The sequence below is a fragment of the Hakea prostrata genome, chromosome 11 (assembly GCF_041222555.1).
Source record: "Hakea prostrata isolate BN-2017 chromosome 11, UWA_Hpros_2, whole genome shotgun sequence".
NCBI lineage: Eukaryota > Viridiplantae > Streptophyta > Magnoliopsida > Proteales > Proteaceae > Hakea > Hakea prostrata.
In genome coordinates this window covers 25,067,979-25,090,811 of record NC_142610.1, presented here as the reverse complement: position 1 = coordinate 25,090,811, position 22,833 = coordinate 25,067,979, and the positions used below count along the sequence as shown (strand labels likewise).

Below are 22,833 nucleotides of genomic sequence, written 5' to 3'. Positions count from 1 at the left end.
TGAAAAAAAGGCTTAAAGAACTCCAAATAACAAGCGAGGTGAAGCGAAATCAAATCATTGAAGCACCGTGAGAAGTGAGAACTCAACAGAGTTGCATAAAAACAAACTAAGAAGGAGAAACATAATCTGCTCATTTTGGCTATCAGACAGTTCATCCAATTCAGAGCTCTTTTCTGCAATTCCTTTCAATAATCGATTTCTACCTCCAACAATTTGTTTTCGAACGAAATAAAGAAATATCATGAAGTTTCGAGTGACTTCACTAGTTAATTGGAGAATCGACGATTTTTCAGCGATTTTCAATCAATATCGGTTTCACCCGCTTTTTGTTTCAGTCCTTGGAAAACTCGGCGAATTTTGCCGAAACTTCCTACCATGACTATAAGACATCCCTAATTAGAATTGACATGGGTTAACCCTTACTTTAAATTAGATCAACTTTGGATCTCCTTTCTTTCTTTTTTTTATAATAAGATTTTGAACAAATTGCAATTATCGTCTCAAAACAGCAATTTTTATTCAGTAACATGCCATGTCTAATTTATTCATCCAAGGAGGGGAAAAAACACCCAAGTCTGTTTTAGGTCCTATTGGTCCTATTGGAACGTTGACCACACTGATAAACACCTTGAAACTTCGAGCCAAATGCTGGTCGAAGATATGTAGCCAAATAAGAAAGGAAGAGAGATTTAAGTATTAATAATATAAGAATATGATTACATTGATAATTCAATTCAGAATTATTAAACGCATACAACCACCCCATCACCTCCTAAAGAAAGAAAAGGAAAGTTCAATTTATCTTTTGGAATCTAAGTCCTATGTTTAACAGCATAAAATACGGCAAAGCCAACCACCGCAGTGGCCGTTAGCAGCTTTATTCTTCTCCAGGCCTGATCCTTCAGCACTAGATTGCTTCTCAGGTACACCCACATCCATCGGGACAGAAAACATATTCCAGAAGTCTTCTGAAATTTTTGGATGGAAAAATCCTGCACAAAAAAAATGCAACTCCATGAAAAACAGGTTAAGCTATGGTAGGATCCAAACCCGACAGTCATCAACCCTCGATCCCAGAAATAAAATTTTCAAGAACCGAAAGATGAAGTTGTCATCATCTAAGTCTCCAATGGACAAATTATTAAAATAAAATAATTGCGTATAGGACTGAAAGTTTCAGGAGAGAATGTAGGGAATGGCCCCAACCTAAATAGGAGTGTACACGGGTGGTTCAAAGAGTACAGCTGCGTCACTTGGCTTCCTGCTTACCCATCTTGGCAGCAAATGCAACACAACTGCTGTTGAACTTTTCCAAAGAGAAGCCCTGCACACTCTCAGAGAATGGTCGAGCGTCATGGCTCCAACATGGAATATGTTATTAGTGGATTTACTTTTGAGTAAAGAAATAATAACTACATCGATACCAACTCCTTAGGAGCTTACTACCCAAAAAAAAAAAAACCTCCTTAGGAGCCTAATTTTTTTTTTTTTTGGATGAATAAATAAGTATATTAAAGACAAAAATGCGCTTACAACACCCCAACCCACAAAAAATAAGAGCAAAAAATACCTTTCAACTTCATTAGCAACAAATTTTCAGCCTGTGGGTATTGAGATTGTTTCACAAGCGGCACTTCCTGAATGCTGAATTTGAAGCTTATTGGAGACTGAACAAAAATATCAAACTGCCCGTAATGGTACCCATTTTTGAGTGGATTCAGCTTGTGGATATTGAGATTATTCCACCAACAGTACTTCCTGATACTGTGCTTTTACCTTAACAGGGAGGGGGGGGAAAAAGAACTGACTATGATATCATAGTCCATTCAAATGTCAGTTTTATTCAATTATTGTCCCGTCCCTCCTCCAGATAACACAGGTGGAGTCTCTGCTTAAAGATCCAAGTGCAACCAAACAGCATGGTCACTGAGTCTGAAATTTGCCAGTCAGGGTGGTAAAATCCAATATAAACTGGCAGGACCCCCCCCCCCCCCTTTAACTATATTCAATAGGTCAAAATCATGCCAAAAACTTGCTGCAGAACATCATCAGCTACACCAACATTACAGGTATGGCCAAAAGCCCTGACACTATAGAAGGAGGTGGAGGAAAGAATAACGCATTCCTTGGGGAATACCGATAGAGAGAGCAATGACACAACAATCACTAAATAGTTCCACCAGTTAAGACCAGCAATGGCACAGATCAATCAACAGATCCAACAGTTGTGACCCAAATAGGTCACTGTGGCAGAGAATAAACACTAAAAAAATATATCCATCAGTGGGACATATTTTGAGTCTATTCAAGTGTTCAAAAGCTGTTAGCAGTGCAGCCAGGATTGGCATCCCCAAAATAGGTATAAAGGTGTTGGAGAGGGTCCAAAAATAAAGGTCACATCAACAAATAGCAAGGTGCCTAAGGAACCTGGATGCCTAGGTGAAACCTTGACAACTATGATTCCAAAGCTGATTTATTTCTTCTTCCTCTTCTATAATAATAACAGAAGTGGTCTTTCCTCATTCTTCTTTTGTGTTATTCTCACATTTGGTATTTCCCTCTAATTTTCTTCCGATTCCTTCCAATTCTCTTCTTTCTTCCTATATCAGCTCTTAGTTTTAGTCCTATATCTGCAGAAACTAAAAGTCTTCTTGCATATCTGAGTTTACGGGACCTATTAGAATACTCCCAAATTCGGATGGGGTCCAATCTTCCTCAACTATGATATATCTAAAGCTCTCCCTACCATCCTTCTAATCTGGTCCAATAAGACTGATGTTATGTGTATTCAACATTGACCCTGCACTGTTCAGACTTAGAGTTCTCCATAGTCCAGCAACTAACCGAACGACCATCACTCCTGGATACTTCACAAGTTCTAGCATCTCTTGGAGTCATGAATTACTGACACTAATTTGTACAATGCATATATCTGAAATACAATATTTATGTTTCCTATCTACTATCATTTACTCATGAGTTGGGATGGCAGTATGCTTTTACCATCTATTTCGGTCATGTGCATGCCTATTTTCCTGTGGTCTAGTTGGTATAATGAAAAGAACCAGTTAGTTTTTGTCCTAGGACGCAACAAAATTCAACAGAAAAAACCCCGATTTCAACTGAAAAGGAAAACATGTGTCTCCCTTCTCAATAGTTAGATCAGTTCTTCAAGCGTGTAAGAAGCACATGGAAGCAAGTCCAAGCATAAATTTTACCACTGGGAGTTTGTCTTGAACTGCAAGATGATCCACATGAAGCCTCACATTTGACGAAGCATAAAACCAAACACTGGGATCAACATCCGCATATGTCTTTGCCACAATATCAAATAACGTTTCAGCACCACTTTCTATAGCTTTCAAGATGGATGATTCCCTATTTCTGCGGTTCCTGTAAACAAGGACATTATTGATTTTACCATTAGATTAAACTACATTATTATCATGATTTCAGTTTAACAAAGTAAATCCAGAAAGAAACCTTGTAAGTTCAAGCATGTAGACTGAGCTACAATGCTAGATGTCACAGTTGCAAAACTAAAGTGACAGCCAGCAGCCTTCAATTTTTTGTGGCTTGGTGTGAGAAATATGTACAAAATCAACTTTTGGGCTCATAAGAACCAGTGTAATGAATACAAGAAATTCTGTAACATTCGTAAAAGAGAGCAGGGGATACTTACCAGAGGAAAAAAAAAAGAGCAACTCAAGTACTATGTAATTATGTTAAACACACTTCCCATTTAAGTCAACATGGGTCTGATATGGAAGAAGATTTCAGCAATCAGGAATTAAAACTAGAGTTATATTCTATGTTTTTTCCTTCTTAGGTGACCCTTGCATCATTTTTTAGATGATTCCGTATCAAGTAAGATTGTAACAAGAGTACGGGATAAACATACCCAGGGTCCCAGACAAAGCGATTTCACTGCTAAGACTACAATACTAGAGGTAGAATATACCCTTATTTTGGGAAGAATAATGCCAGACAGTTACAGAGATTAATGACCAAGTGTTCTTGGAAGCAAGGATTTAGGTAAATGTGTTTATATATATATATATATATACATACATAAACTTAAGAACACAAGATCATCTAAGATAGACTTGAAGGGAAAATAGAACCCAGTACTGTATGGTACATATCATTATGATTCTGATACTGATATGTGTTCAAAATTAAAAACCCTGCTCAGAAGCATGACAAGAACAGACAGTCTTCCCTCTAAAATGGACTTTTCAACATGGTTTTGATCGATCGATGGAAGTTAAATCACTAAGGAATAGTATGAGCTTCATATAGCCTTATCATAGATACCAAACAATTTTGATTTAATGGGAAAGGGTAATACCTATATTGCCCTCTGCATAGTGGAGATTTATGACCTACCAAGTCATATTTAATAGGTATTTTCACAAAACAGAGGACCCACACCCATCTCACAGATAAATTTTCAGTTAAAAATGGATAAACCAAGTGGCTATAAAGTTTTTAAACTGAACTTCCAAAAAATTATAGGAAATTTGCCACCCAAGAGATGGACTTAAGAATACAAAAATGGCCTGAACCACTTTCTGTGTTCATTTGTACCTGAAGTTTAACCACTGAGCAAGAAGTGCGGTCCTCTACCACATGGACTAACTATGTACTGCCATATGGCACGAATGCTCATGAAGCATTAAGCTTCAGCTTCACCAGACAGTGAAATGTGGATGCACCTTTTTCATCAAATGAACCAAACATTTCAGCTCTTCCATTTGATTCTTCCAATACCACCCAAAAACCTCGAAGTCATATACACTGAAGCTTGAATTTGGGAGACTTCAATTTTTATGTTGAAGATCCCTTCATGATAACTTTTTGAAGTCAGCCTCTCCAACTACCAGACCTGTCTAGCTTGAAGCCTTGCAAAGTGTAGTATGCATCTTTAAAGTTTACTGAGTTATCAATTTGAAAAGAAAAAAAAAAAAGTTACAACTCTTTTCAGACAACCTTCTCAATTCATCCCTCTTCAATATCCTACTAAGTCCATCTTCATTATCGAACCTGGACAGTGAATTGAAGTTTATACTTTTACCTTCTGTTTTATTAAACATTTTTGTCATTTCCAATATCCTATTTTCAAATAAAACCACTTTCTGCAGCCAAAACTTCACCACCATAATTCTTATAACTTATTTCCAACAACTGAATGTACCTTCATCTAATGTAACTGAAACCCCAAAGGATTGTACTTTAATGTGAAGTTACCTGTGTATGTGTCTACATATAGAAGTGTTAACTGTATTTATCGTCATTTTACTTAAACACAGCTCATGAACAACCTCTCAAACTGAAGCAGCACACACCACAAATAATGGGTGTACCTAGTGCAAAAGGATCCCACCACTGCCTGATCTAGGGTCATAATGCATGCAGCCTTACACCTGCAACCACTAGGTCGCAGTGGAGCAACCTTACCATTGTGCTAAGCTCCGTCCTCTAGTCCTCAATTTTGAGGCTGAATATACTATGGACAAACCACAAGCACGTAAACGATGGATAAACCATCAGTCTTCAATAATAATATTCTTAATTAAAGGTTCGTGGAAATTATCTACTTTCAAAAACATGCAACATTGAAGCAGGAAATAGAGTATGAGTGGCATATGATACTTGAGATAACCACAGAGCATGTGCTTTGGCCACAGATTGACTCTCCCATGCATTGGAATTATGACATGTGGTGAAAGCTCCAAAAAGTTGTAGGTTGTTTGGAAGTACTCCTGGACGCACAATTGCATTTGATAATCATTATATTGATGGAAGCATAAAGTACTAGTTCATTCAAAGAAAGACTTGCAAAAGACATACTTAGAATTCACTAAGCAGATTCAAACAAATAGACTGCTGATTAGAGTTAACAAGGAAGATCATAATACTGTTCTTTAACAAAGAAAATTTCTATTCTTTGTTTCTTAAGGAACTAAATGCATACTAATTATCCAACACTAATTATCCAACATTAGAAAATAAAATATATTCCAGTTACTTGAGTCAATATAAGGCCACAAAAGCAGTGCTTCAACCAGCTACCAACTCATGAAAAAGAGCTGAGCATGTGACAAGGTTCACAGTTTGCACAGATAAAATTGAGAACTGTTTTGGAGAAGGGAAAAAAGAAAATTTGACCAGAGTGCAGAATTTATTAGATGAGCAATGCATTCTCCAAACTCTGGTTGCAGAAAGCATATTATATTTCCACAGCAACAACTAGTTTTAGTGACACTTCTACATATAGATGATATTAGCAACGGCATCAATTGATCAGTTAAGTGGCCAAAGGTCACCTGCTGACGTAGCGGCTGACACCTACTGTCTCTAACTAATTAAGGCCACATGGTTACCAACTACACTCTCCAATGACAAATAGTGGTGTCTGCTGACAAACAATTACAAGAAGCACAAACGATATGGCACCTACAAGCTTCCCTCCTCCACCTGTAAAAGGGGGACACCATTCTTGATCTCAAGCTTAGAGAGAAAGATAACTGAAAAAAGGTTAAGACAGTTTTGGTTGAATCCATTGTTTCTCACACCCTTGTACCAAATGTCTCCATAGTGTCTTGTAACTTCCCATTTCCAAGAGTGTCCTTTCAAATCAGAAAGTTTGTAAAATAAGAAAAGGAGAGAAAGAAAGGAGTTACAATCTTGCTACATTTCCTTTCCTTCACAAACCAATCTAAAACATCCCCTTTGTTCTCGCTTTGCCCACTAAGTGGATTTGAATTTTTGAGTTACAATTGTCCTTGCTTCACAAATCAGAACCCCATTCATAGACCTAACATTGCCTGATGGATTTGAATTCTGGAAATTAATTTTACTTTTTTACTTTACAGGCCAAACCACCGCCAATGCATTCTAGGATCAAGCTAACATGAAACTTCTAACAAATTTTATTTTGTTTACAAATTCCATTTCGCTCTGAAATCCTGCTACTCAATAACCTATAATAATCATTAATATAAACTTATATTGTGCAAATTCTGGCATTTCACTGAATATGATAATAAATAAGTAATAACATGCCTTCATGTTCCCACCACCATTGAAGTCCAGGATAGCGCTTCCCTGACTGAAACAAACCCCAGTAAAATGATATTAGCAGATAAATTTCAAAAAAAAAAAAATCAATAACATGTTAGAAAAGACAAACAACAATTCCCTAAAAAATTAGCTAATGCATGCAAATAAAAGGATATCGTACAAGTAAAACTCACCCAGAATACAAAATTATAAATTTGAAAGTCAATAAAATAGATGACAGGAAATAAATTCTTCGACAAAATTCAGTCTCAAAATCAAGCCATGAAGTCATTCAGACTTTAGATACACTGTTTTTCAGTAAAGTTATATCAAAGCATCACCAAGGGAGTGTTGGAGTTTGGACCCATCTGTCGGCTTGGCAGTAGTTTTCCTGTAATTTTTCCTAATTAATATAAATGGGGTGTAGAAGCTATAGTTGTGTGGCATCAGTGCAATAATGATGTAGCATGCTCAATTGCGACCCAGCACTTGTGGTTCAAGGCAGGAAAAAGCCTCTCCGTGAAGCGGGGGTAAGGCTGTGCACATTATGTGATGCAGATGCTAAGCTGTTTGGAAATAAGTATGAGAAGAGCTAAAAAAGCTAAGGCTGTTCACTTCCTCAGCTGGTGAACCAAACACTTGAGCCATAGGGACAACCAACCACGGTCGGCTGCCTAACAAGGTGGGATGTCGCTGGTTCTCCGACACCCAACATGTTGGGGCTTAGTAGTCTTTTAGTTATTAGTATCTTCAAGTATTAGAAGGTTAGTTTTGTCATTCAGAATCATAATATAAGAGACTGCTGGATAAAATATATGGAGCCTTATAAAAAAACTCAGGGTCACCAACTAGAGGATCTTCAAGTACCACAGTCAGGGTGGGTCAACAAGACACAACCATCAGCTGGAGTTATCGAAGACCCTCATGAAGACTTGAAGAATTTTGTAACTTCAATTTTCTGTTAGTCCTAGTATTGACTCTAGACTGATGTTCATTTTCTTCGCAAATAAAATGTTCAAATTTTTGAGCTAGCCCTTGTGCTCCATCAATATGAAATAGGTTGTAAGAACCCTCCCCGCAATTCTATGAATTTAACAGAACCTTGCTTTATTGATGCTATCCTCTTGTCCATGGTGCATGATGAGAAGGGCTGGGGGTCTTGCTGTGAGAGCTAAACGCCTAGGGTTGGAGGAGCCTCGCTGTTGGGTGCTAAATCCATCTATCCCCATGCTTCCTATATTCTTTACTCTTTTCTCCTCCTCTTTCTTGACCTAACTTGTGCTGGCCTACTGGGAATTGATTACTACTCCCACTATTGAAGAAGATCCTTGAAGGCTGTTGGTGATCCTCCCAGAACTTCAACTTGCTGGTTGAATGCTACTGCTGCTATTCATTAAAGCAGGTTTGTTGCTGCCCAGGATTTGTGAGAATGCTGCATCATTAAGAGCTTGTTCTATTCCTTCCATCCGACACCCCTGCTGGCTTTCTAGAACTCCCACTCCATCTCATCTCTACTTCAATCCTCCATCCATCCATTCACTCCACTGTTGAAGTGTTGAGACACCTTTTACTTATTTTGGAAGCACTTCAATAACTCGGATTTCAAAATTTCAGAATTTCAAGCAAACTTGCTGCATTAACTCTCCACCAAATTTTTATTCCCCCCCCCCCCCCAAAAAAAAAAAAAACTCATTACCAACAGATCTCCGCTTGATCTTAATTTGAAACCATTCCATTGGCTATTTCAGTCTACAGAAACCTTGTTAGTATTTTGTTGTTTGGTAGTATATCTTGCAGCCCAGCCATTGGAATTGAATCAAATTTGCAGCAGTGTTGATGTAGGAGAAACCCTAGAAACTAGGGGACCTACAAAGTGGGCTACTAAGACTCTTAGAATTAAACACCCATTTTTGACAGATAGTAAAGAAAGGAATTTGCAGCACTTGAAATCTGATTAATCATGCATGTAAGACAGCTAAAGTAGAAAAATAAACACAATAAGTCTTACTGGTAAAGCACAACTAAACAATAATCAATAGGGAAACAAGGGGATGGGGATCTTGGCATCATAACACTAAATTGAATGCAAGGGTATTAAGAAACTTAAAGAAAAATAGAGCTGTCCTAATCAATATCAGATTTCTAACAAGGAATTCAACAATTAACAATGTAAAAGGAGTCTTGGGTAGTTTTTGTTTTAAACAAAACTACAGCCAAATAATAAATGAGAAATATTTTGGGAGAGATAATGTTACCTGCTGATCCTGGCTGCAAAACAGAGGTTAGAAAGCATCTAGGAACAGAAATAAGAGAAAGAAAAAATATTTTGAAGTAGTGGTGTATTTGAGGAACGAGAGTAGGTGATAAGACAGAGGGAGGGAAAGAAAAGAAACAAAGAGAAGGGAAGGGAGACTAACAAAAGAAAACTAGACTGCTGTATAAGGGAAAGAGGGAAGAAAAAAAACAAAAGTTTTTTTCTGCAAGAAAATTATAACAACTGTGGGGTTTGGGGAAGAAGAAGAAGATTTCCAAGAAAGAAACTAGGTCTTATTTTGAAAAAAAATAAAAAAAAATAGATGATCTTTGTAGAAGAGAGCAAGGGGAATTTTTCTAGTGGGAAACAAGGGTGAAAGGAGGAAAGAGAGCTTACCTGGAGAGAGGGGGAAGAAGTAGTACCTCCAGGAGAGAGAGAGAGAGAGAGAGAGAGAGCAGCGTGAGCTTCTTTTCTAATTCTTTTTTTCATTCATTGATTGCCAAAAACGAATTCCATACAAGGTCTAAATAAAAAAGTTGATCCCTCACAACCCTACATGTTTAATTCCCAAAATAACCCCAACTTAAGTTGTATATAGGCCATGATGAGAGCCATCCCAAGTCGTCCTTTTTTGCCCGGCCTCCTCTGCTATGCTTTGTCTTGGTCTCCTTGCTACTGCTGCTGCCGCTGTTTTCTCTGTTGAAGACCCTGCTTGGCATGAAGATTCTGCATCGATGCAACCTCTTCATCCTCTGGTTTTGAGATTGCTAATGTCAATGCCTCTAAATCCTTCGCCAGCTCTGCAACAACTGAAACAACCCTACCCAGCCGTGCTATTGCAACTTTTTTATTCCTATGATGCTGCCTAGGCACTACGGAAGCATCTAGGTCAAAGATATCCTTCTAATTTTGTTGCTCTACCTCCTGCAATCCTTGCCGAATCTAGAAGAAAAGAATAGTGTGGCTTATAGGTTTAGCTCAGTCAAGCTTGGCCTGAGCACATCGATCCTGCTGTCCTATTAGAGGCCGTCACCACCGTTGCTGCTCAAGGCCATGTATACTCCTCTGTTGCCGCTGCTGCTGTAAATCTAGCTGACGACGCTATCACCGCTGCTGTTCAAGGCTATTTACCATCTGGTGGTTTTAAGGATTCCTCCTCTGCTCCAACTAGAGAATCCTCCCACGTCAAGCTCTCTGAACTTTCTGCCATCGCCGATCTCCCTGCTCCTTCTACTTCAACTTTTGCGCCATCAAGCTCTCAGTCGCCGCCGGTAGCTAGCACGTACCGGAGATGCAAAACCAGGCTAATGCCTGCTCAGATTGTGACCTCTCCTTGCTCTGCTCCCCTGTTTGAGATGCCCTCTGTGGATCTCTGCCATTTCACGGCAGTCAACGCCATTGCTTCCCCTGTCAAAGCCTGGAACTCTGCTCCTCCCATTGTCACCGAAGGCTCTCCTTCTACTTTCCTTTCTCATCTAGAGCCATCGCATCTCTCCCCTACACCTCGCGCTAAGCCTTTCCTCTTCTGTGAAACCTTCTCAGAGTCCTCCACTGTCTCCTCGTCTTTGCCTCTCCACCCCTCCCATTTCAGTCAATAATGCCAGCGTCTCAACTGAAATCTTTTTTAACCCTTCTCTCTCCTTCCTCCCACGATCAACTTAATATGCCCATTTTGCCCTCTCCTAGTGCTCCATTTTAGGGCCCATGGCCCATGGGCCTAATCCTTTTATACCTTGCTCTGCTCCTCTCTCTCCCACTACCCCTATGTGTGCCCTTGCCTTTTATACATTTATTTATTCTTCCAAAAAAAAAAAAAAAAGAGTACAAGTACGAGTTTGCTTCTTTGTTTGGCTTTGGGCCACTTGTGCTTGTGTAACTAGTTCGCTTTAATTGTTGCTCTTAGGTAGTTGCTAAGCTCATTGCCTCTTAGGTTGCTTGTTAGTTGAGGCCTTTCTCTCGCTTTGTCTAGGCTCTGTCCCTTGTGCTATTGTATTTTCTTTTATTATCTTTGGTAGTGAATTATTTAATCATCCAAAAAAAAAAAAAGTTGTATATATAACCCAAACTCAAAATAATTTAAAATTGGGCCAAAATAGACTCTAGGCCCAGCCCATAAAGACTCAAACATAAAATTAAAATATTTCAATAGTAAATTACTACCCAACCCACTAAGACTAAGGAAAATAACATTACAAACTGCTTGTGAGCAATGTTTCTCATCGAACCATAGGATCCTAGCAATCCGATAACCTCCGAACTCATCATCCATCCACATAGATGCTGTCGTGGGATGATCTCTACGTCGGCGTCACCGGTAAAATCGAAACTGCTCACTGATGTCCTCATCAAGTGTTCTTCTATTTATTGGTAGTAGCAATATTTATACTGCCTGATCAAATTTTCAGCCTGGTTTGGTCATATACCCTAACCTTCTAACTTATTATTTACTCTCTAGTCTTTAATTTTGTTTTACGGGTATTCTAGGGCTAAGTTAACCTTAATTACCTCCACGTTCCTTCCTAGACCCCAGAGTGGCAGGAACCTTATGCACTAGGTTACATCATTTTATATAAACTATTGATCACACCATGATAAACAGATGAAGAATAAAGGTACATAATTTACAATAGGACTTTTCTTATTGCCACCCTAAAGGTTTTACCCTTATTTCACAAAATTTGATGATGACTAGAGAACCGATGTCATTTCATGTGTTCATAAAATTTGGGCATATGACAATGAGACATTTTGATAATGACAATGATATATAGCTTTCAACTTACTTTAAAAGAATATTCCTTTTTACCCTTCTATAGGACTTCTGGAAATATGAAAAGGGGCATCAATAGCAATACTCAATTTCTAAACACACCTATGGAGGAGTCATTCAAATGCTCCCCATTTTAATAGAACATATGTATGAACAAAAAAAAATAGTAATTCCCAACTAGAAGTTATATTTAATGTTGAATCATATTAGCAAAACTTGTACGGTTGTTCCAGGTTACTGCTGGTTTTTTGTTCACTTGAGATACGTTAAAAATCAAATGCTTTTTTAAAATGGACAATATCAGCCTCAGCCTGTAACAGCTGTCTGCATACAGAAGCCGGAATTTAATTCCAGTTGTTGCTCAATGAATTTTGCATCTATATTACAAATCATTATATCTTTTTCTGAATAACTTATGAGTTCCACGATTGCAGGTTGAATAACAAAGATCACCGGGAAATAAACAAGGGGGAAAATATGAGAACAGAGAAAACTGAAACTAACAAAATAAATCCTAATACATATGTCTGTCGTGTACTAAAAAGTTTTGGCAATTCCATTAATTAGGAAGGTTCATTCATTGATTTTCTATTTTTCCTTAGGCAAAACTTACCCAACACAATGATCCCCAACGACCAGGGAGTGAGTACTAACATGAAGCAGAGCCATGTGACCATCCGTATGTCCCTACATTACAAATAGAATATTATGTCCAATTTCTGACCGAATAAATATCGTGTAATAAAAATCAAGATGCACTTAATAGACATGTGAAAGATTTTTAGCAAACAGCCAAAAAATATAAAATGAACAAAAGAAAACAGACCAAAGTTTTATCCACTTGAAGCTTGGCTCAATAGTCAACCTGAATGATGTGGAGCAAAGAGTTGTAAGATTTGAGAAAATCCTGACTTATGTTTGGGTGACATAGCAGGGCCTTTATTTATGTTTGAAACTTACCAAAATAGGAACAGATCTTCCCACTGTGGGATTATTACAACAAGAAAAATAAAAATAACCTAACAAGACAACTTTACCCTTAGTAATAAATTAACTACTACTACTGCCTTACAACAATCCCCCTCAAGCTGGAGCATAGATATTTATCATGCCCAACTCACCAATAATATTACTAAATGCCTTAGTACTCAAGCTTTTGTAAGAACATCAGTGCTTTGATTGTCAAAGGTAACAAAAGTAATACGAATAAGGCCAACCTCAATCTTTTCTTTGATGAAGTGTCTGTCAATCTCCACATGCTTGGTCATGTCATGTTGTACAGGGTTATGAGCTTGTTGATTGCTGATTTGCTATTTGAGTACAATTGTATAGGTGTTTCTAACTCTGACCCAAGCTCTTAAAGCAGCCCCTTTAGCCATAGCACTTCACAAGTTCCTTGAGCAATTGCCCTAAATTCAGCTTTTGCACTGGACCTCGCAACCAATGCCTACTTTTTGCTCCTCAAAGCCACCAATTTGCCTCCTGCATACATATAGTGACCAAAGGTAGATCTCCTATCATCAGGCTACCCTGCCCCATCTGCATATGTGTATGCCTCAATTTTAAAGTGTGCATGAGCTAAAATCAGAATTCCTTTCCTAGAGTAGCCTTCAAGTATCTCAAGATCCAGTACACTGCAGAAGTGGCTAACAAAACTGAGTGCAATGTGATATCTAGTCTAGTATGAGAAAGATAGATCAACTTTCCTCCATTAACCAAACTTTTATTTGTCTCATTCCCAACAAGCCTGGGGCTTCCTCCCTCACTGATTTTCGCCCCATCTCTCTCTGCAATGTCATTTACAAATTCATCTCAAAGATTCTTGCTAACCGAATTAAGAAGGTCATCCCGTCTCTGGTGAGTTCTAACCAATCTGCATTCATTTCAGGTCGTAGTATCTCGGATAATATTCTCCTCTGTGCTGAAATTGTCCGGGGCTTCGATAGGTCGTCCCACTCTCCGGCCGCTCTCCTGAAAGTTGATCTCCATAAGGCCTTCGATTTTATCCGTTGGGATTTCATTAGCGAGGTCCTTTCTGCTATGAGATTCCCTCCGACTTTTGTCCATTGGATTGAGATTTGCATCTCTTCCCCCCTTTTCTCCATCATCACCAATGGTTCCCCTGCTGGCTATTTCCCTTCTAGAGTGGGAATCCGCCAAGGTTGCCCTCTCTCCCCCTATCTTTTCTCCCTTGCCCTTGAGGTTCTCTCCCGCACCCTTCAATCTAACACGGACCTGCACCTAATCTCTCCCATCCCTAAGTGCAAATCCTCAAATCTTACTCATCTTGCCTTTGCGGACGACCTTATGATATTCTCCAAGGCTGACCACCAATCTATCTCCACCATTGTCTCCTCTCTTTCCTCCTTCGAATCTCTCTCTGGCCTCCGTGTCAATCTCAGCAAATCTACTATTTTCCTCTCTGGAGTCTCGGACTCCACTCGGGCTTCCCTCCTTCAGCTCTCTGGATTTAGCCCTGGCTCCCTCCCGGTGACCTATCTTGGCCTCCCCCTCATCCCTGGTAGGCTCACCCGCCACCACTGTGCTCCTATGCTTGACCATATTAGGAAAAAGCTTCAACTTTGGAAAGGAAAGCTTTTATCCTTTGCGGGTCGAGTCGTGCTCATCCAATCCGTTCTCCAATCTTCATACTTGTACTGGAGCGGTATTTTCTCTATCCCAAAATCCATTATCCATTCCATGGAATCCCTCTTCTGTGCATTCCTTTGGAAAGGCCAAGAATCTTCCCGATTCCTTCACCCCATCGCTTGGGACTCTGTTTGTCGTCCCAAATCTGAGGGAGGCCTCGGGATCCACCGTATTCTCGATGTTAATATGGCCTGTCTTTTGAAACTCATTTGGAAGATTGTATCTAAGCAGGACTCTATTTGGGTCTCGTGGGTATACTCTTACCTTCTCAAGCAGGACTCCTTTTGGACAGTTTCATGTCCCTCCAATCCGTCCTGGATTTGGAGGAAGCTCCTTCTCCTCCGTCCCCAAGCTCTCACAGCAATTTCAGTCCAAATCTCGCTTGGAAATTCCATCCTTTTTTGGCTCGACCCCTGGCATCCGTTGGGCGTTCTCTATTCTCTCCTCGGCCCTCGCGCTGTCTATGAGACTCGTATCCCCAAATCGGCCACCCTTGATGCCTTCATTTCCAATGGGTCATGGTCCCCTCTTCCCCACCCCAGTCTAGCTCCTGTTTGGAATGCCCTCCCCCCCATCCTTAGTCAGTCGTGTGACGCCACCATTTGGTCCCCTTCCACCACTAAGTCTTTTACCACAGCTTCTGCCTGGAACCTGCTTCGCCCACACCACGACCCTGTCCCTTGGTCCCGGTTGGTTTGGTTCAAAGGTAACATTCCCCGCCATTCCCTTACCCTATGGAGAGCCCTTAACCTCGCCCTTCCTACCCAATCATTCCTTATTAGCCGCCATATCCAAGTCACCCCAAACTGTTCTCTTTGTTGGAACGCTTCAGAGGACATTGACCACCTTTTTTTCTCCTGCCCCCTTTCCCGATCCCTCTGGATCAGAGCCATTGCTTCCATCTGGCCCCGCTCGAGACGTTCTCATGGTTTTGCTCGGGATTGGTCATGGTTCTTGAGAAATTTTGCTGGTCAAACTATTTGCGATCGCATTGGCAAGTTAGTTTTCAGTGCCACCATCCATCATCTCTGGTGGGAGCGAAACATTAGAAGATGGACTTCCAAATCTCGCTCTATTGACTTGATTTGGAGTGCCATCTACTTTGATGTATCATCTAGAGTGATGTCCATCCCCCATCCCCCGGTGTTTGACTCTCCCAGAAATAGGTTTATTGTTAGCTTCTGGGGTCTCAGCTCTACCTTTTCCACCCCAGATATAGGTTAACTGTTAGTCTCTGGGGTCTTTGTTCTTTGCTCTTTAGCTCCTTGCTCCTTTTGTGCTTGTATATTGCTAGTTGTTTTTAATTTAATCATTTAATCATCCAAAAAAAAATAATAGCTTGTTTTGTCAACCGGTTCTTCTTCTTTTGCCTTCAAGTGTAGGTTGGGCTTAATGAGAGTCTCTACTAGCTTATACCCTAATATTCCAACTTCTTTCAATAGATCCAAAGTATACTTCCTTTCCAAAAAGGGAAACACCACTAGCTGAATATGCCAATTCTAATCCTAAGAAGTATATAAGCTTCCCCATGTACTTAATCTGATATTTAGTTCCCAGAAAGGTCTTCAAAGCTGAAATCTCCCTCACTACTACCTATAATCACAATGTCATCCACACATACTAGAAGTATAATGGTACATGAATTTTCTCTCTTGACGAACAGGGTATGATCTGCATTACTTCGCTTGTAGCCAACGGAAATCAAGGCTTTATGAGATCTTTCAAACCATGCCCTTGGAGATTGCTTCAACTCATACAATACTCTTTTTAACTTGCACACTTCCCCATGAGTCTCAGTGGTAGCATATCCAGGTGGCACATCCATGTATACCTCCTCATGAATTTCTCCGTTGAGGAAAGCATTATTCACATCTAGCTGCTAAAAGCTCCATCAATTATTTGTAGCACATAAGAGAACAACCCGAATTGTATTCATCTTGGCAACTGGGGCAAATGTTTCATGATAGTCTATCCCACAAGTTTGAGTGAAGCCTCGGCCACCAATCTTGCCTTTTATCTTTCCATTGTCCCATCTGCCATGTGGTTGATAACAAAAACCCTTTTGCACCCAACAATCCACTTTCTTGAAGGCAAAGACACCAATTCCCATGTCCTTTTTTTTTTTTCAGAGCTCGCATTTTCTCATCCATTGCTTCCTTCCAGTTTGAGTGAGACAATGCTCCTTGTCACGCGTTAAGAACAGATTTAGAGGACAAAGAAGAAACAAAGCTTTGAAATACAAGGGAGAGGGACTAATATGGAACACGATTGGAAATAGGGTGTTTGGTGCATGTGTGTGGCTGTTTTTTTGATGCAATTGACAAGCCCAAAATGGAATCAAGAGATGGTTCAGAAATAGATTCACTAGAAACTGTTACCTTAGGACTAGAAGCAAGAGCGTCCAACTAGCTCGATACAGAATGGGGATCTTCTTTGACAGATCGTCGGTGATAAGTCTTTAGAGGTCGATGCTTCTCCTGCAAATCAGTATTTTGATCCACTAGCTGCTTCTATCTAGTCACTCTATCTTCCAAGGGAGGATCATCAATAGGAATCTTAGGAGAAATATATAAAGGAGAAAACAAGGACCGGAACCTCTTCACTATACTCTTCCCCTGAAGAGGTGTAGGGGTAAAGAAAGGAACTTTCTCCTGAAACAAAACATCCATAGAGAAAAAGAAACGATGAGAAGCAGAGAGATAACACTTATAATTAACCAAAGAAATTACACTGTAACCCACTTGGATCCAACTTACCATGAAAATGGTGATTTCGAGCAAAGGCAACACAACAAAAAACCTTAGGTGGTACAGTAAAGGCGGCTATCGCTAAAAGAACTTCAAAGGGGGAGCATTGTTGCGAAACTTAGGACGGCATTCGGTTGATCAAATAGGCTACAGCAAGGATTGCATTCCCCCAAAATTGAGGAGATATATTCGTAGTAAACATCAGGGAACGTGCTACCTCAAGAAGGTCTCTATTCTTGCGTCCGACAAACCCTGTTGAGAGGAGGGTGTCGACACAACTAGTCTGATGGACAGTGCCATGGTCAACTAAGTATTTGGGGAATGCCCCCCCAATACTCAATCCCATTATCTATATGTAAGATTTTTATTGTGGCCCCAAACTGTGTACTAACCATTTTATGAAAAATTTGGAATCACGAAAAAATATCACTTTTTTTGTGAATTAGACCCACATGGTTCCAGTGCAACAATCAATAAAGGTAACAAACCACCCATGGCCACAAATAGAAACAGTCCGAGATGGAGCCCACACATCAGAGTTGTTGAGGTTTGGGTTGTTACTGTTCACGTGAATAGTAACGTGAAAAGTGATGAGGCTGTTTCCTTTTTTTAGATATGCTACTCTACTTTCTATTCTAATGTAGTAATCTAGCTACACAAGTTTTGGGAGTTTCTAGAAAGCACAATTTTTATTTTCTGTTAGTTACTAATTTCAGAACTTTCCTTTTTCAATACTTTATATTTTGGACAGATTTTAGGAGTTAGTTTTACTAGAAAATTCTGTCCATAAGTTGTACTCTTTATTTCCTTTTTTAGAGGGTAAGATGGCTTGCTTCTTAAGTTGTAATCTAGACTATTGATATCTATAAATAAGCGGTTGTGATTCTAAAGAGTGCTAAGCTAGAATCGCAAGCTTATGTGATTCCTATCAATTCTTCTTCTTTCTTCTTCTCTTCTCTTCTTCTTTTTTCTTCTTCTTAGTTCTTCTTGTTATTGCATTGTTTTGGTTGATTTAAGTTTATTTTCTAACATGGCATCAAACCAAGTTTAATCAGCCTAGGGACTATTTTCTCTCGCTTGGCTGCCCAGTTTTTTTTCCTTTTTCTTATCTAGGGCAGCCCCAACCTTCGCTGCAGTAATTGTGAATGCCTGCCCTTTTTCTTTGAATTTTGAAGCACCAAGTATATATGTATTAATACTACAAAAGGCCCAGGCTTTCTGGAGATGTCTACCTATTTGATTCAACTGAGGCTGCTACCACCCTGCTTTTTGCGCAAATCTGAAGTTCGATCTGCACTATACTGACGTCCTAGGAATTCCTCTTGATTCTTGCGAAGATATGCCCATAATTCGGATTACAAGACCCAAGTATTGTCTTCCATTATTTGTGCTATAAGTTCTGTTGCAAGTCGTATACTAGTACCCCTATTTCATTGAATTACTCTGTTCCAAAAAATTATGCTGCTACTGTCTTGCTTTACTACTACTTCCGTTGTTTATTTCAGAATCAAGTTTAGCCTTCTCTTTAGCTAATACTTCTATAAAGACCTAGAGGACTACTTTTCCTTCATATCAAGATCTGTTAGAGTTTCAAATCTAGCGGAAGTTTGTTGCTATGGTCCGAGGTACGGCGCAAGATGTCTACTTTCTTCTAAAGATCAGATTGCATTGGCGAGGACCTCTGGGATTTGTTTTTACTAACTATGAATTTAATCCAATTTTCACTTACAGTGGCTATTTTTTTTTTTTGGGTAAACATATCTGATATTATCTGCTACTGCAACAACTGTTATTGCACTTCTTTTAAGGTACTTTCTGCCTTGTTGGTCTAATTCTACTCGGTTTCTAAGTATTATAGTCGATGCCATTGCTGAATATATAGTGGATTGCTGTAGCGACTACTTCAATTCTGAGATTCCAAGCTGGTTCAGTAATTTTCTCCTGGTTTAATTTGCTCCCGCCGGTCAGTGGTGGTCCAGAAATTTTTTTTTTCCCTGGTGAACATGACTTGTCTTGTGAGACGATTTACTGCTGCTTGATCAGCTTTATTGGTGAATAATACACTGCTCTGTGACTGCTACTTTTCCTTCTTGGGTTTCATACTTTAAGATGCTTATAACTGGTCATCATTAATTGTCCAAGTGAGAGGGAGAATGGTACCTTATTCTATATCTATTCAAGATGTGTTGATGGATATTATTTGTGAAAAGATCTTGTCATCAACTTATGGCATTCTACAACAATATCATTACCTACCTTTACCTATATTGTTTTTTACCAAACTATTTGGTCCGTAGTAACCCATACTATCTTACCTACTTGGTCCGCAGTAACCTATACTATCTTTTACCTTACCTACTTGGTCCGCAGTAACCCATATTGTCTTTTACCTTACCCACATGGTCCACAGTAACCTATACTATCTTCTACCTACCTACTTGGTCCGTAGTAACCCATACTACCTTACCTACTTGGTCCACAATAACCTATACTGTCTTTTACCTACCTACTTGGTCCACAGTAATCAATATTACCTTTTACCTACCCATACTTTACCTATTACTTGCCTTCTTGAAAAGCATTTATATGGATATTGGAGTTGCAATTTTAAAGATTTAGTGTGGATATTTCTCCCTACTACCGGCATTATGTGGATAGTGTCTTTTGCCTACCCATACTTTACCTACTACTTGCCTTCTTGCGAAGCATTTATATGGACTTTGGAATTACAATTTTGAAGATTTAGTGTGGAGACTTCTCCCTACTACCGGCATTATGGGGATAATGCCTTTAATCATGCTATACTTATGGACTTTGTTTGTCTTCAACGTCGTCAATCGTTCTCATTATTGGATGGTTCTTTCAACATAAAGAATTAAAGTTTTTTAAAGTTGGTGTTGATTATCTCCTAGGTGAAGTTTTCTCAGTGTTTATCGACGTCTGCTATTGCTAGACGATTCAAGATTGGTGCTACCTTTCAAGTTCATTCTTATTGTGCAAGCTGAAGTTTTCTTTGTGTATACTCTAGCTTGAGGGGGAGTGTTGAAGTTTGGGTTGCTACTGTTCACGTGAACAGTAACGTGAACAATGATGCTTGTTTCCTTTTTTAGATATGTTACTTTACTTTCTATTTCTAATGTAGTAATCTTGCTACACAAGTTTTGGGAGTTTCTAGAAAGCATAGTTTCTATTTTTTGTTAGTTACTAATTTCAGAACTTTCCTTTTTCAGTACTTTCTATTTTGGACAGATTTTAGGAGTTAGTTTTACTAGAAAATTCTTTCCATAAGTTATACCTTTATTTCCATTTTTAGAGGGCAGGATGGCTTGCTTCTCAAGTTGTAATCTAGACTATTAATATCTATAAATAAGAGGTTGTGATTCCAGGAGTGCTAAGCTAGAACCGCAGGCTTATGTGATTCCTATCAATTCTTCTTCTTTCTTCTTCTTTTCTCTTCTTCTTTTTTCTTCTTAGTTCTTCATGTTATTGCACTGTTTTGATTCTAGGAGTGCTAAGCTAGAATTGCAAACTTATGTGATTCCTATCAATTCTTCTTCTTTCTTCTTCTCTTCTCTTCTTCTTTTTTCTTCTTCTTAGTTCTTCTTGTTATTGTATTTTGATTTCTTCAAGTGTTAGTCTATATGAGAGGTCTCAAGAATACAAACTTTGTACAATTAAACAAATTGAATTGCATACATTAAATGTTTGATACAAAATTACAAATACAATAACCAAGGAGAAACTCCCACGCTTCGGTTCCCAATCGAGTGGCTCGGCGAATCCATCCCTTGAGCGCATTACTTTGAATAAAGTTTTGGTGTACTCAATATCCAACAACTCCAACATATACTCCATAAGGACTATAACTATTGAGCAAGCAAGAAACAAGGTGAAGGAAGACAAAGAACCGATGATTTTTTAAACAGCAAGGGGGGCTCTATCTAATCGTAGCAATGTTCATTTTTCTGTTATTCACTCTTGTTAGAAAATAAACTTTAATCAACAAAAACAATGATAACTCTTCATTGGCTTTTTCAGCAAAATACCTATGTGATTGTGTTATTTATGCTTTAAACAGGTAGTATGCAAGAAATCAAACAAAAAGGCCCGTAAGAACCCGCAAAACCTAGTGTCAAAAATGCCTGGGAAAATTCCCAGGTTTCGACTGAGATTTCCAAAATTTCAGTACCATCTCGGTTTCAAGGCCGGTTTCGAAACTAAGATTTCAACCCTTGGTTATCATCCTTCTAGAACCCTGCCAAATGTGAGAACGTTATGCACTTGGTACAAGTATTAAATTTTTAGAGTCTTTTCATATTTCCTAGGTATAGACTTTTACCAAGAAACATGAAAGGACACTACCTAGGAAATAGGAAAGACTATTTGAACTTCACAATACAAGCTATTGCGATGTGCCCCATTTCCCAAAGAGCATACAAAGCTCAGGCTTGGGCTGGCCCACCTGTACAATGATGCCTAGCATCCCCTTCTTGACCTCAACCTAGGTATATTTTTCTGCCTTCCCCCATCCTTTGCACCATAATTTTTTTTCAATTGGTTAGTGACCTCTAAGAGTATGCAACTGAACCATCTCAGCCAAAGTCCCTATAACCCAACCCTAGGTTCCAAGAACAAATTATTGTATGGATGTTATACAAAACTGCAACAACAAAAAGAGGAAGAAATTTTACGAGAATTCATAGCAAGGTTTTGTAATGTAATTGTCAATTTAATATGAAACTACCAATCCAAATCAAACATGCAATCAGATGACTTCTCTAACTTCTCTCAAAATCGAAGCATAAATCCTAAAGAGAGGGGAAATATTTCTACATATACATTACAACAATTTATGTTTCTTTCATAAGAAATTCTGTGATTCTGCAACAAGGTAAATGACACCATCTTCAAAGGATTATATTATACACATCTCACCAAATTGGATAGCGGACAAAGATATGAATGTAGCAACTGGTTCTACAAAGAAACTCATTGTATGATCAAAACTCTAAAGGCAAAGAATAGCACCAAAAATCCCAATAGAATTCTATTTTCAAGACAGGTTACCCTATTTTTTTTGTTTTTCTTTCTCCTTTTAACATATAAAATCTAATAGCAGAGAGAGTGAGAGAGAGAGAGAGAGAATATCTGCAACATCAAATATGAAACATTTAGGGGAAATGTGATACCGGAGCAAAAATTGTTTTTAGTCTTTCACCACCAATGCAAATCTCCTCACCTCCTGATATTGGGGTACAACCAAGAGACCAATCATCTGTGACACAAAATGCATACTTTAAATTCAAGTATAACAGTTACCACCGGAAAACAAATTATATATATAAAGG

At 38.9% G+C, this 22,833-nt stretch overlaps 1 protein-coding gene across 2 annotated transcripts in view; it reads right to left on the bottom strand.

Moving 5' to 3' along the window:
• Positions 1–673: 673 nt before the first annotated feature.
• LOC149001074 (Metallo-hydrolase/oxidoreductase superfamily protein) overlaps positions 674–22,833 on the bottom strand; it is a 46,425-nt gene continuing 24,265 nt past the window's right edge. The window contains exons 7-13 of one of the 2 annotated variants that reach the window (XM_089139056.1): positions 22,675–22,760; positions 12,703–12,776; positions 7,069–7,114; positions 5,656–5,765; positions 3,219–3,393; positions 1,207–1,324; positions 905–992 (exon numbers count right to left, since the gene is read on the bottom strand). In XM_089139056.1, coding sequence (XP_088995182.1) covers positions 1,250–1,324; positions 3,219–3,393; positions 5,656–5,765; positions 7,069–7,114; positions 12,703–12,776; positions 22,675–22,760 — 566 coding nt within the window. In that variant the 3' untranslated portion in view covers positions 905–992; positions 1,207–1,249. Of the gene's footprint in view, positions 993–1,206; positions 1,325–3,218; positions 3,394–5,655; positions 5,766–7,068; positions 7,115–12,702; positions 12,777–22,674; positions 22,761–22,833 lie in introns of both variants that reach the window. The other variant, XM_089139055.1, reaches the window with a different exon arrangement.